The sequence below is a fragment of the Ixodes scapularis genome, unplaced genomic scaffold (genome assembly GCF_016920785.2).
Source record: "Ixodes scapularis isolate PalLabHiFi unplaced genomic scaffold, ASM1692078v2 PGA_scaffold7__128_contigs__length_106722199, whole genome shotgun sequence".
NCBI classification, from domain to species: Eukaryota; Metazoa; Arthropoda; class Arachnida; order Ixodida; family Ixodidae; genus Ixodes; species Ixodes scapularis.
In genome coordinates, this window is record NW_024609882.1 from 1737264 (window position 1) to 1751614 (window position 14351).

At 47.9% G+C, this 14351-nt stretch overlaps 1 protein-coding gene across 1 annotated transcript; it reads right to left on the minus strand.

Annotated features, from left to right (window-relative positions):
• Nucleotides 1-10069: 10069 nt before the first annotated feature.
• Nucleotides 10070-11929, minus strand: LOC8039388 (protein fem-1 homolog B-like). Its single transcript, XM_002413359.4, has one exon. The coding sequence runs from the start codon at nt 11927-11929 to the stop codon at nt 10070-10072; it is 1860 nt and encodes a 619-aa protein (XP_002413404.4).
• Nucleotides 11930-14351: the final 2422 nt, after the last annotated feature.

The following is a 14351-nucleotide window of genomic DNA, read 5'->3' on the forward strand; positions in this document are numbered from 1 at the left end:
CGTCATCGAAACACAGCACATCATTAATTCTTAGAAAAAATAATTTTTGAGCGCGTTGGAAGTGCGGTACTACGATACATTTATCACTTCTGCAACAGACACAAAGACGGCGAGAAAACACGCGTGATTAGCGTGCCATAATCCATCGCCTCGATCACAAACACCGTCCGCTTCAAGCCCGCCATTTGCAACCATTTTTGTAACCCTCCTGTTGTGTTTATGTCGACATTTATTTATAATTTTTTTATTCACTCACTCCTCTCTCCAATGCTTCTGCCTTGAGAATAAGTAGATAAATAAATAAATAAATAAATAAGAGACGGAAGACCGCCTGGGTGGGTTATCATACCGGTTGCCTTGATCCCGCTGCTCACCTGCTCCAAGTTCTTTCTCAAATGGACTGAATTAGTAAGTTGGTCAGTTGGCCGAGTTGGTAATGACTTAACATGGTCAAAGATGCGCACAAGAATACAGGGAGAGTGGAGAGAAACACGTAGAGAACAGACAAACGCATAATGGAAAACCACTGATTTAGTGGTTTTAGATGACGCTAAGTTTGTTTCTGCTTGGAAACATATGTTCATTTTTATTATTTGAAGAGTGAATGCACATATTTTAGTTAATTAGCAGACTTGTCGTGACGGTTAGCTTCCTATATTATGTCCCCCTGGCCGTATGATACACCTACAAAAACCGCATTAAGTGTAGCTTTCACGAGTCTTTTAAAACTACCTAAAGCCTGAAAAAAATGCCCTGCATGCTCATAAATGTTGCCTAATGTGCTCTTGAGTAGTCTGCCTACTGCGCCCGCAATAGAAGTGAAGAGGCCCTGTAAGCTTCACTATCCCTGTCAGACGGGCTAATTTCGTACCTTTCAACCAAGTGCACTTCGCCTTCAGTGTCATTTGTGTAGTGAGCCATACGCCCTGTTCCTGAAGAACACACTTGGCTTCATGTGAGTTTGAAGAACTAACTTTACTCGATCAAGTGCGTGACATCGATCGCAGTGTTCCAGCGGTAACGCTTAACAAAAAGGAAACCAAAAGTGTGGCGTAGAGTTTGTCTAAAGGAACAAGAAATTCGTAAAGAAGAAAAGAAAAGAAGAGTAAGTAAAAAAAATAGTAACGTGGATTTGTTTAGCTTTACAGTTTAGGCTAAAAACAGACAAATCAGTTGTTAATTGTTTGTACAGGAGGAGTTTAGTCTGCCAGAATGCGGCGATATTGCTATCCACTGTAGATGAGAAATTTAGCCGGTGCAGTACGGCTTCTAGCCTAACGTCTTTAACGGGCATCACGCAGTAGTAATACGCGACCGCAAGCCGGTACGGTTCTCAAATAGATCAAGACGGGCATGGTAAGAATTGGACACAGTGTAGGCGGATCTGTACCAAGATTAGCGCCGCGATTAATCGATAAAATACGACTACAAAGGCAGTCATTTCAATGCTATCGTGGCTAGCACAGACGGATAAAGCCTACTTTTGATTCAGCATGTAGCTGCACCAGACTGAGCGCCAGACCTTGGCGTATAAATAAAGACAATTTTTTCGCTGTCTCTGTACCAGACAACACGATAATGATGATCTAATTAGGCAGTGTCGGGGCCTCCTCGTAGGTTTCTGTGGGACGAAGCGGAACGCCACGATATTATATATATATATTAGATCTTGGCTCGCGATGGTCGATCAGACTTGTCCAATTGGCGTAAAGATCGTTTATTAATGTATTACGTTGATGTACAACCAGTCTTTATTAAATAAATAAAATCTTGCCTAGACATTTAAGTCTTTATCATTTACGTGTGTAATAGTACTTTACCCTTCGTTATTGTGCTCATTTGCGAGTGACACATTTTTTTTTTCCCTGTGTGGCACCGAAACACTTGAAGTGTCGTTCGGTGAGCTAAAGTGCACTTGTTTGAATTGCACTAAATTAGCCCGTCTGACAGGGGTATAAAACGTCTTTGGGAAATGCCAGAGACCGCCAAGTTTGAATAAAGTAGCGTGCAAGAATAGTCGCCTGATAATATAATTTTCATCGAACTAGTCTATCACTCGTTCTCATTGGCTCAAACACCGATAAGTGTGCCAATATCATAACCACGACCTACTGTAATCGTGACTTGCCCACAGAATGGCTCCCCCTACGGGAGACGCTGTCGCCGATGAAGTGACTCGCTTTGTTTTTCTCAGAGACGTTTATACTGAGACAGTTAAGGATATTTTGACAGCCTGGCAACAGCAGCAGCGCACTCTGACAACCGGAGGATGGCAACTTCCGTCCGCCATTTTGTGGCTCTAACTTATAGAAGCTCTATGTGATTTCTCAGGAATAAACAAGACAAAGTAGTAACACCAGTTTTTGTTATCGCAAAATCCGCTGGTTTTCCGATAGCTCCGCCCATTGGCCACACTCTCATTATGAGCGGTTCTGGTTTTTCCGCGACACAAACGCGGTTCACAACTTTGCGCAAGGCCCACACAGCGCGCGGATGGGGACATCTGTTTGTCGGGAACATCTACCGTAGCGTGGCGCCATAAGGCTGCAGTAGCCAGAGCCGTTTATTAAGAGTTTGGCCATTCATTGAATTGAATAGGCGATCATCTCCTGGTCAATCACAGGCCGCGAAACAGTCCCTAGCGGCGGTCGTGAGCTCTAAAATTGCGACACGAATAATTTAAGCCGTTTAAGCGTCGCTAGAGTGAAAAGGTATAATTCTTGGTGACTGAAAACTTGGCGCATGTGAGGTTTTCATGAAGTTCATATTCAACGGTAGAATAAACGAACGTGCGTTCCAAACCAGAGCAAACTGCGCGGTTGCGGTGCGGAGCCCGACTCATTGTGTGGCTCCCTTTCTGGTACCACTCAACAGTGCGTCAACAAGTTCCCTGCTAGACTCTCCTCGTGCGCAACACACACAAGCCAAACAGTTCGCACCGTTCCTATGCTCGCTGTTCATTCGCTTGCCGCTTCGGCAAGCAAGAGAATCACGCAACAAGTGGAAGGGGTATTTATACTTCGACCAAACATGGGCTAACCGCAGAGGCTACAAGCGCGAACTGGTAGCTTCGAAAGATTTTCCCCGAGTATGAACACTTGAGCGGCAAAGCAGGGAACAAAAGCGGGCTGCTCGCGCTCGCAGGATAGCATTACACCTGCAACATGGGGACTCTGAAAGTTGCATGTTTCTTTTCACTGCGCTCTGCGAAACCGGGTGTCAGCGCAGAGCCGTTCTGTGTCAGCGGAGATCCCGAAGTCTTCTCCCTTCGATCAGATTGGTGCTCATTCACCAGTCATGTTTTGGTCCAAAACGAAGCGCGGAAGCGGGAATACTGTCTCGATTATTAGCTCGATTTGAATAGTTCCTTGGTAGCCACAGTCAACGCGTCCACACCCTGTCACCCAAAGATAATTGTTGCTGATTTGCTATTGACGCCATTGTCAACGAGACGCAGGGATCAAACGATTCAGTTTCACGATTTAAATGTCGTTTCTAATATTGTGACGTCAGGGTTTGCTGATTGGTCGACGCTTTGTCGCATATTTAATTTACGCTCTAACCTCGGAGAGAATGTTCGGCACTGGCGGTGGCCTTTGCTCCGCCTATTGGCCAAACTCTCCCAATATACGGCTCTGGCAGTATAGCTTAGCAGTAGCAGTAGCATATAGCAGGGCGCGTCGCTCCCGTGCTTGCTTTGATCGAAAAAGCGTGGTTCTCGGGCACGGAAGCGCAAGGGCATTTTTAGCTCCAACTGTTCTCGTGCCATCACAGAAATAAATCGCGTTCTCGGATCACACATGAACATCCACTGTGCTGCCAGCCGGAGCCTCTAATGGCGATTTGAATATGTCAGTCTGTCACGCGCGCTCTGGCTGACGAGCCCACTGGATGAGCCCGATGAGCCTGACGAGATTCCGCGAGAAGAGCAGGTCAGAATCAGATAACGACGATCGATATGCGTTACTTTAGGCATATGGACTCCGAGATTTTCGCGCACTGCGTCTGCGCTCCTTCGGTCTTCCCATTTGGCTCAAAATGGCATATCTTCGCCGAGTGGCGGCGCTGGGGACCCAGCCAATTTAAAGCCCCTCTATCCTGGGAAAGGTGGCGCCATTTATTGTTGTAGGAATGCTCGAGGCACGTGCCGCACGCCACTTCTGGGAAATTCATAGCGTCTGAAACCTAGCTCAGTGCTGCGCTGTGCCGCCATGATCTTCCCAAGTACTGCACGCTGCACGTGCCTCGTGCATTGACGAACCTTGCGCTACTTTTGAAACATGAAGGGGCTTTAAGCCAATAGACCGATCTCACCAGCTAGTTTGAGTACGCCACCGCTGCCGCCATGCATCGTGGGGGCTGTAGTCTATCTGCACGCGCGACAACCCCGCTGGATCTCTGTGCGAGCAGAGCACGAGGCGACATGAGCTGTCTCGTGAACTGGCATCTGCATCCTATGAACTACAGTTATGGCGGCGTCACGCATGCGTGGAACGCTTGGTGAGATCGGTCTATTGTGCGGGAAAGTCACACTCCATGCGTGCAGGAGCCAACTAAAATGGAGGGTGACGACGCCGAGTACACGATAGCTTGTTTGGCGCCGGTATTAAAGAACTTTCGACAGGATCGTCGAAGAGTCGGCGAGTGGCTGTACCAGCATCATTTTTCGAAGCGATCTAGCTCTACGTGGGCCTGTACAAAAGCTGCCATTACGATCAAAACAACCCGTAATGTAATAAATTTAGGTAAAGTGTAGAACAGAGCGTACGTACGCCACTGGTCAATGTTCTTTATAGAGGCACTCGCTTGTTCCGCTCTCGTTCACGAACTTCGTATTAAATTAATTCGTCCATTCGTCAAGTCAAACCGCAATCGGCGCTCGATGTATTGTTCAGTTGCGAAGCAATGTGCACCGACGTGAGCCTTGACCAACGTGAATGAGCTAATTCGTAGCGATCATGCTTAGCGAAGTTGTCTGACAGCTCACGTAATCTTCAACAAAGAAGATACACAAGTCCATTTCTATTTTTTATCGTACCGCTTACTGGGTTTAGCACTAAAGTTATGAACCAACTTGGTCTACAATTTACTCTTACATCTTAAGATAACAAAGTTATTGTGCTTACGAAATGGTTCACATATTTTGAGGTGCGGCAACTAGAACCACATGCAAGTGCGTTTTGAATGGATGAACTTGCAGGAACGTGTCGGCTGTGCAGCAGCAACAAGTTTGTTTTCACTCTAAATACGAGAAATCCTGTCTTCATTACTTCTTCCGGCTCTGGTTTCCTCGTATTACGTAATTTGCACAAGTCATACTGTGGCGCGCTTATTTACGCTTGATACAATGATTACGCGAGTAAACACCTGGCAACTAATCAGCCCGTCTTTGTTAACCGGCAAATACTAGTCAGTTTTCGTAAACTGTGCGATATTTAAATACGATTATAAAAAGGGGCAGGCTTGCCAACAGACTTGTAGTTACGAGGCAGATGTGGCACAAACAATTTTACCACTCTTTGACGCAACTCGTCAAACAGACAATGGGATGTCGCGAAAAATAACTAGTTTGTTTACAAGTTCCACGCATTGTACTTTGTCGCAGAGTGGGGAAAAAAATAAACACCGAGATTAACAAAAATTACTTAAAAAGAATAGATAATTTTAGATAATTTTAGGTGGGACCGATTGCTAGTGATAGGTTTGCACCCGATGTAGAGTCAGGCAGAGAGCTGATGACACGTAGAGGTAACAACGAAAAATGTAATAAAGCGGAATCAGTAGGAACCTCATCACTGGAAAACGCGCCCGACCCCGAAGGCGAATGGAATAGAGTAAACGAGAGGTTAGACAACCCATACATGTTCATGATCATGCTTCTCTAGCTCCGTCGTCGGCGAATCAACTCGACGCGCTTCTGAGACCCACCAAAACCAAAACCACTGCGGGCAAAAGATGGCTTACATGGAAAATGAGGCGAACACAGAAAATAATACAACAACGGGTTAAACGCGCTATGCAGTAGTGCACGTACAAACGCAGTTTCGTGAAACCGGCCTATCGTGACGGTGTTTGCACAGATACCGCTCTGGCTAGCTTAATCGGTAATTTTTTTTTTAACATACCTTATTTTCAGTATGCGCTCTCAAGAAGCAACCAGAAAACCTAGTCACGTTTCTTGACGCATTCATCGACGAGGAGTTTCGTAAAACGCGGGCAGAAATAGCCAACATTCCCACCTCCTTTGTTTAACACTGAAAACTCACACAGCCATCACGCCGGTGTGCCGAGCACGCCTCGAGGTTTCGATTCAAAACGTCGTTATTGAGCCAAAAGATAACGACGTAGGTTCTACGAGCTTAAAACTGCTGCCCTAGGCTGACCTTTTCTACGACGCCCAGATGATGGACTTGCTGGTCCTGGTCAAGCTTAAAATCTATCTCCTAGAATGCAGATGCATAGGAAGGGTAATGATGGGAGGAAGATAAACGCCTTTGCTTTGCTAAAGTTTCTAGATAAGAACTTCCTCATAGCCTCTTATATACTGACAAAGCCTATAGATCGCCACGAGAATCGATCGCCGAAATGGAAAAGGTGGAGCGGCAGACAACGGATGAGAGAAGAGCCAAGTGACTGACTGGCGCCCCGCTACGGCGAGACGCTGAAACACACTTCTCCCGAGCGAACAAGTGTGTTTCGGGTCCTCGCCGCTGCAAAAGCTGTGCGCTGAGGTCCAGGTTCCCCGAGAAATGTCTTTTTGATGCTCCGTGCTACCAGATCCTCGCCCTCCAAATCTGCGGTCGGGCAATCTGTAGCTCCCTCGTCGAACTGCTAGGCGTTGTGAGCCTCAAGGAGGCTATGGCTTCGTACAAGTAGCGACATTCTTTGAAGCGCCGACTGCGTGACGGTGCCGGTTTTAGGAGACGAATGGCGGTGCACAGAAGAAGACTGAACTGAATGACGACCTTTTGTTCCAGCGGAATGCGCTTTGTCATTTGTATTGGTTCTCGTTACTTGTAAAAATAAGTATCGAGGGACTTTAGCTTGGCTGGGTCTATGGCACCACTTGCGGAGCGCGGAGGAGTTAGCATGACGTGCTCCTCCTGCTGAGGTCCGAGTCGAGCGGGACGGCTAGTGGAGCATCTCGGAGGCCATCCTTTAGGAAGCAGGTCAGGATTACAGTAGGCCGTGGTCATAACGACGGGTCCGTACTCCTGTCATAATTTTCCCAGTCATCTCATAAACCGCAAAACATTAGGCCCACCTGCGCGCTGTTTACGCGCAGTTCCCACACGAGGTGTGGGCGTTGCGCGTGCGCAGGAACCAGATTCGCGTCGACCGTCTGAGTGTGCACCCCGCCAAGCAGCTGCGTGACATCAGGTCCGCTTGTCGGTGCCTGCAAGTCCCCAGACTGCTGCAAAACCCAGATACCTAGAAAAATGACAACAACAACAGCAAAAACAGCTCTCATCGATGTGAACCAAGTCACCGTACCCGAAGCACAATTTGCTCAATGGACCTCGCTCGCCCCCGAAATGATTAGCGGGCGGCGGCCTCGGCAGACACCGGGACCATTGCAGGCAACCCTGAGGGGCCTCCTCTTCGTCGCCTCCCACCTTCCGAAAGGGGGCCCCTGGAAGTAGGGCAAATTCCGGAAAAGAAACTGGGGCACGAGCCCTCAGTGGCCATCCCCCAATGGCGAGGAGGGATCGCAAGGGGGGCTTCGTAATAGGTCCGCCACGGCCTTTTTTTTTTTTTTTTTTTCAAAGGAAAAAAGGGGGGGGGGGGGGGGGCACGCAAGGGGCTGACGAGAATGGCCGGGGCAATTGCGGAAATCTTGTACTTTGGTAATTTGCTCCCCGCCTTGGGGACCCTTTGATTGTACCGCAATCTCCGACAAACCCTCCCTACTACCGAATGAGAAAGTGCGTGCGGCTGTATAGTCATAGATAAAATTAGAATTAATGGCTGCCGTCTATCTGGCTCGCCGGCGCCGTTCTTTTCCGATCGGGATAACTGCATATGAGTGCTGAGGGTTGTCTTGTACGTATCATTCACGTTGAAACGTCTAAGCTGAGGATCAAGGCCGTCGAGTAACGTCAGGGTGCTATAGACCATTCCAAAACTGGGCTTTCCGAGGCGATGACCATGCACGTGCTGGCCTCTAACGTTCCCACGCTGGGCTGTAATTTTGTAAACATTGGAGCGGTGTACACTCCGTTCACAGCTGCGACCTGCTGGTTCTCCAGGCTCCCTATGAGCGCTTTGTCTGGTATTTACCTCTTCTGTGAGCACGAGAATCGTATGCATATGTCCCAAACAAACCAATGGCTAAACAGAAACAGGCGTGTCCGTACGATTGACTGTAATACTCAAGGTTTATAGTTTATTTATTTATTCAGTTACTTGTATCGCCTTACCAGGGTATTATTGCAGGGGAAGACAATAAAAAAATTAAATTTATACAACCAAAATATGCGTGTGATTCGGAAAAAAGTTCCAGTGAAAGTAAAGTGGAGTGGTGGGATATTCGGTACTTATTTAACTTGTAAAGCGCATAAAAAAACGAGGACACAAAGACGAGACAGGACCAAGCTCTGACATCCAATGACGTCAGGTATAAAAATAGTGGAATAATAAAAAATGTGCCCCCAAATAAAAACAAACATTTAAATCGTCAAGCACAGATGCAATCAAATTCACAAATTGACACTTAGCCAAACAAAAAGCTCTGCAGAATCGAAAAATAAAGGAAAGACGAAGCCCGCAAAGAGACTATTTCCGATTTGATAGGCTATTCCATTCGTTAACAGTTCTCGGGGAAAAATGGGTATTTAAATATATTTATTTGGTTCTGTGCTCGCGGTCTTTTAGACGGTGATCGTTATGAGGCGACACATAAGTTGTATCTTTTATCTATTTCTTATGAATTGCATTTCGGCCATTGAATAAGTTGCAAAACAAAGGCAATCTGAGATAATTTCGCGGGTCAGCAAGCCAAATAGATATTCTGACTTCTTACAAATAGCTGATGATCTTTTAGAAAAATCACGGTTACCCGACCCAAACCGCGCTGCTCGTTTTTGTATGTGCTCTAGTACTTGACCTTGTGTGAAGGTCCCCCACGCGGTGCAATCATATTCTAAAATTGGACAACGTTTCTCTAAGTTTTACGGGTTTTAGTTAAAAAGTCTAAGTATATGATTGTAATTTAACTGCGCTCAGGAACGAAACCACGTCTGTCGTATCTTGTGCGTGCCATTTCTTCAAGCCTTGCGAGAGAAACTGAAGAAACATCCCACTCTTAGCATGGAAGGTACACCACGACAAATAAGTCTGTCGTCCACAAACGGTAAAATAGTAGACAACGACACCCTGGCTTAGTGGCCTTGCATGAAAACATAGTTGTGTTGCACTTCGGTTATTATGGCTGTATAAAGTGCATTCGTCCAAACCATAATTTCACGACTCTTTTAAAGGGGTGCTGAACCGAAATTTAGATTTCGCGAAATACGGCCGCAGAAGCGTTAAGCGGAGCGCTTAGAAACTCCAAAACGTCACTCATACAACGATATCTCAAACGGATTCACGTATTTCTGGAAAAGAAGCGAGCGATCAAGCGAGAACTATGACGCCACGATCCTCCTCAAAGAATTGAGAATGAGGGGAAGCAGCCTCCCTTGTCTCCTCCTCGCTTTGGTTCAGCAGCCCGAGGGGACGAAGAGAAGAGCAGAGCGAATGAGAATCGTCACGTGACATGTCTCGTCGGCCTCGTCGGCCGTGTTCAGTCGTGCACTCCTTTTCCGAAAATACGACCATCCGTTAGATATATCGCAGTATGAGTGATGCTTTTGGGTTTTGCAGAGTCGTGCCTATCGCTCCAGCCTTTTTCTGTGAGGTCAAAATTTCGGTTCGGTATCTCTTTAAACAGAACAGCTTCCATTTTTAAGAATTCGGATAAAATATTGTGAATCGTTTTTACCACGACTCGAAGTTTCAAGGGTTTCTTAAATTATTTTCATTCCTGTGTAAGGCAACAATGCTGTAAGACTACCGAAAAAAAAAAAAGCTAGATTCCATGCAGCCTCACGAATGCTCTTAGAGTCTCCGGAATAGTGGCATCCCATCTCAGGCCGTAGCGGTTCACGGCTCTAGACGCAATACACTTGAGACACGGCTCTTCCAACCACTTGAGCATCAGAAGGGCCGCCAGATTCAGCTGTTCCATAGCCACATCCGCCGGCGTCCTCCGCCACGCGTCTACAATATCCAAGTGTGCGCCAGCGTTCACAAGAATCCCTATGCATCGCCTAATTGTTGTTACGCAGTCTTCTTCCATATTCTCAGTCCTGCAGACCACGTGCAGTGGCGTAGCCAAGTTGGCGTCTTGGCAGTTCACGGCGTGTCCCGCTTGAATGAGCAGCAGCGCTGCCGAAGCGCAGGGAAAACTAACCACCTTGTTTGAAAATTCGCCATCTATGCTAGTGCGTTCGTCGAGGCAGAGGTGAAGTAAGGTACGCTGTCCCGCCAGGGTTCTTTGATTCAGCGCCACGAGGCGCTGTATTGCAGTTAGTGCGGAAGGGTTGCCCATGGACCGATCGCCAAACAAGTGAGCAGCGATGCACACGAGGTAGGAACACGTGTGCAAGTGGTTATCGAAATTGGACGCGAACCCTAAATGAGATAACATCAACTCCGCTTCGCGCGCGCAGGCTGCGAAGACGGAAGGCATGGATTCCTTTTGAATGCTGACGCCGTGATGAAGCATCTGGCAGAGTAACTCCGTCACCTCGACTAGGTCGTGGTATAGGCTGACAGTCTGTCTTGTCTTCATGTCTAAGATTCTCAGCCAGAGAAGGAGCGCGCTCATGTATCTCCCATTCTTCCGCAGTGAGAGGGCTCGAAATCTCATTCGACGCGGAGTAAGCGGGCTGTTCCAGCCCAAAATACGTTCTCTAATGTAAAGAGATTCGATCTGCAACCTTTCGGGGTTGTTCCCAAGGGCCGCGAGATCGCTCGGCGCGACACACTCCGGCGAAGGTCCGTAAGCAAGGATTATCGGTAAGACACTCTTGGGCAAAGGGTCCTCTTCACTGCAGCGCAAAGCCAACGCACTAGCCATGCAAGAAAAAGCCCGGTCGACATTATAAAACGCGTCGTCGTTCGCATACGCGGCGCCCAGTAGCTCCAGCGCTTCAACCTTAGCGAGTTTGGAAGCGTCGGCACGACTGGAAAACAGCTCGACAACTTCCGGGTGAAGCCATTCGGCCGCCTGGACAAGCGGAGTCTCACCGAAGCAGTTCGGCGCGATCTCGGCGTCGAAAGCCAGGAGCACCCTGAGCACGGAATGATGTCCCCTCTTAGCCGCGAAGTGAAGACAGGTCTCGCCGTTGGCGCTCTTGGCACTGTGGTCAGCGCCATGCCGCAGAAGACAGGTAACCATGGCGCAATGTCCTCGGTGAGCGGCCAGCATCAGACACGTCTTGTCGTGAGCCACAAACTCCGGCTCAAACCAATCGCTGTGGTGCCGCTGTGTTCTATGGTTGACGTTGGCTCCTCCAGACAGCAGGCTCTGGGCCGCATCCACGTGTCCCCCGTCCACGGCGTGCCACAAGGCGGTCGCGCCGGACACCGCGTAGTGGTCGTCAAAAAGCGCCGAACCTTCGATGTCCACGCGTGCCCCGTACCTCGTGAGCAGGGTCGTCACCAGCCTGCAGTGACCGTTTCGGGCGGCCGCCATCAGGGGCGTACACGCACCCAGCTGCCCCTTGTGGAGAAAGGACAAGTATTGGTCTGCGGTGAAGGCCCCCAGGCCTTGAAGCAGGTCGCGGAGGTAGGGCTCGTTGCCCGTGCGAGCCGCCTTGAAGACGAGGCGGCCGTACCCCACATGGTCATAAGGCAGGCGACGGGGTCGGGCGTGGCTCCGCATTGGGCCTGGTAGCGCCAGGGGTGCATCTCCGGAGTCCGGTGACGCACTCTTGAGGCGAGGCGGCTCAGGCTCAGCCCCGTTGGCGCCCCATTGTACCGTTGATGGGCGCCGTTTAAATGTGCGCCGCCTGCACGTGACTCGCTGCTTCGTTCTCGGCTTGATGGAGCCGATGATAATCGTGCTGTCACAATAAATACCGCTTAGAATTATTCGTTGACACTGATAGCCTACAAAACATGCCTTAGTTTTCCTCTTGACGCAATGACAGTTGCATAAAAAGATAGACAAAATTGACCAGTGTATAAGAGAGACAGATGACATTGACCAGCGTATAAAGTATACAGATAACATTGACCAGCGGTCACCCGCTCAACTGGAAACCAGAACAAGCGGAATTTCGAGCTGGTGCTAATTAGGTCTGGGCAATTGATCGATTAACCTTCCGATTAATCGATTAAGGCTTTAATCACGATTAAACTTTTTAACCGGTTAATCGGTTTTTTAATCGGTACTCAAAAGAAATGCGTTCCCAGCCAGGTGCTATGAGCAAGGTTCAATTTTCGCGCTCGCGAAGCGTTCCGTGTTCGAGGATACACATTACAGTTCTGTCGAGACCAGACGAACAACCCGGGCCCGCAATTGATCCCCGAGCGACCGCGAAACTTCACGTGTTGAGGATCTATTACACATCCTGCCCAGGCAAGACAAACAAGCGGAAAAACAAGCTGGGAAGCTAACAACGCCATGGTTACTTGTTCCAGTATTCGGCACGTAAAAATGGACGAGTTCACGAGTATGAAAGGCAATCTCGTTGGAAAGTTTGGGTTTAAAGTAAACTCCAGCGGTGAAGTTTTTAACTCGAAGGAAGTCCCCTGCATCATCTGCAAAAAGCCGTTTTTGTACACTGGAAGCGTAAGTTCGCTTCAGTATCGCCTACGAGCGAAGCACCCATGTAGCTGCAGCAAGGACCATCCGCCAAAACGCAGACAACAGTCAACGCCTTCTCCATCGAGGTCTCTTTCTCTAAAAAAAGAAGAAATCGTCGCCCAAGCTCTGACTTCTTGTCTTCCTGTCGGAGAAGATGGGCAAACTTCTTTGCCTTCGAAGCTGGAGCAAAAATATGTGACTCTTTGAATCGTTGAACTATATGTATCCTCAGTTCTAAATGTCTTTTGCGCCATGTAACAGAGAGTAAAATAAGTCTTCAAAGGCAAAACGAGTTGTTGCATTATTGTTAATGTATTATTTATAAAAATTAACGTAACCGATTAATCGATTGAAGGGTGGCGATTAATCGGGATAAAAATTTTAATCGACGCCCAGCCCTAGTGCTAATTATATGGCGCCAAAGTGAATCACAACCATGCGCTGGAGATGGCAGCTCATAGGGCACGCGCTGCCTTCCATCCTCCTTTACACGTTTTAACTCGATATAAGATTGCGTTCTTCACTCCGGAATTGACACAGGCGTTTGGTCATAATTTTAAGGAGTAATGTATACGTTTTACCGTCAAGTCATCCTTTCTTTTAACCTTCTAATCTTATAAATTTTCAAGATATCCTCTCCTTTCTTTCTTTGCACTCTTTCCATGTCTCTTTCTTCGTTTTTAACTGTGGAGTGTGGTTCCGAAAAAGATCGCTGTGGCTTTATTGTGCTTTTGCTTGTTGAAAAAAAAAAAAAATGTACGTCGTCCATCGTCCCACCTGTTTCTTATACCCGTGCCACACGGGCAACTCGAATGCCATTTACAACGAATGACATTCGTGTGATCAACGAGTCGGCTCGCGATCTTTCGCGCGTGGAACGCCTCGCGCTCGGAGTGACGCGCGCTGATTGGCCGATCGTTCAAATGTCATTCGTTGTAAATGGCATTCGTGTTGCCCGTGTGGCACGGGTATTATTCTTTCGGTGCATCAACACGCTGGTCAGTCCACATTATTAGGGTTTAGATATTGCAGTTATACAGTCACTGAACTCGAGCCGCTTTCCGAATGCTCGTCGAGTCACTGATTGCCTCGAGCCCCAGGCGAATGTTCACTCAGTGCTCGTGTCCAATGTCAACAAGGCAACTCACAACTTCTTCATAAAGTTTTCCGAGGAGGCACTCAAAGAGGAAGTCTGCTTTTATCCTTAACATCACACCGCGACCAAGCGTCTTGATCGGTGCATGGTGTCGCGTGCGAGCATGCCGGTATCCCACTATTGCCATTAAAGTAGTGTAATGCGAGAAGCATTTCAATTCAATATTGTTGCACAGCCCCGTCAGACAGAGCGGCATTTAAGTACAGTAATAAAAATGGTTTGAAGATTGCATGTACTGCAAAAATGGTGTATGCAAAAAAAAAAAAAAAAAAGTAAAGCCCTTCCACTTTACGTGAGGATGGAGGACCAGCGAAGCTGTTATTTTTACGACGACCCGAG

What these genes read in the sequence shown, in the direction of transcription:
- LOC8039388 (XM_002413359.4), bottom strand. Translation starts at nt 11,929, where the DNA reads ATGCGGAGCCACGCCCGACCCCGTCGCCTGCCTTATGACCATGTGGGG.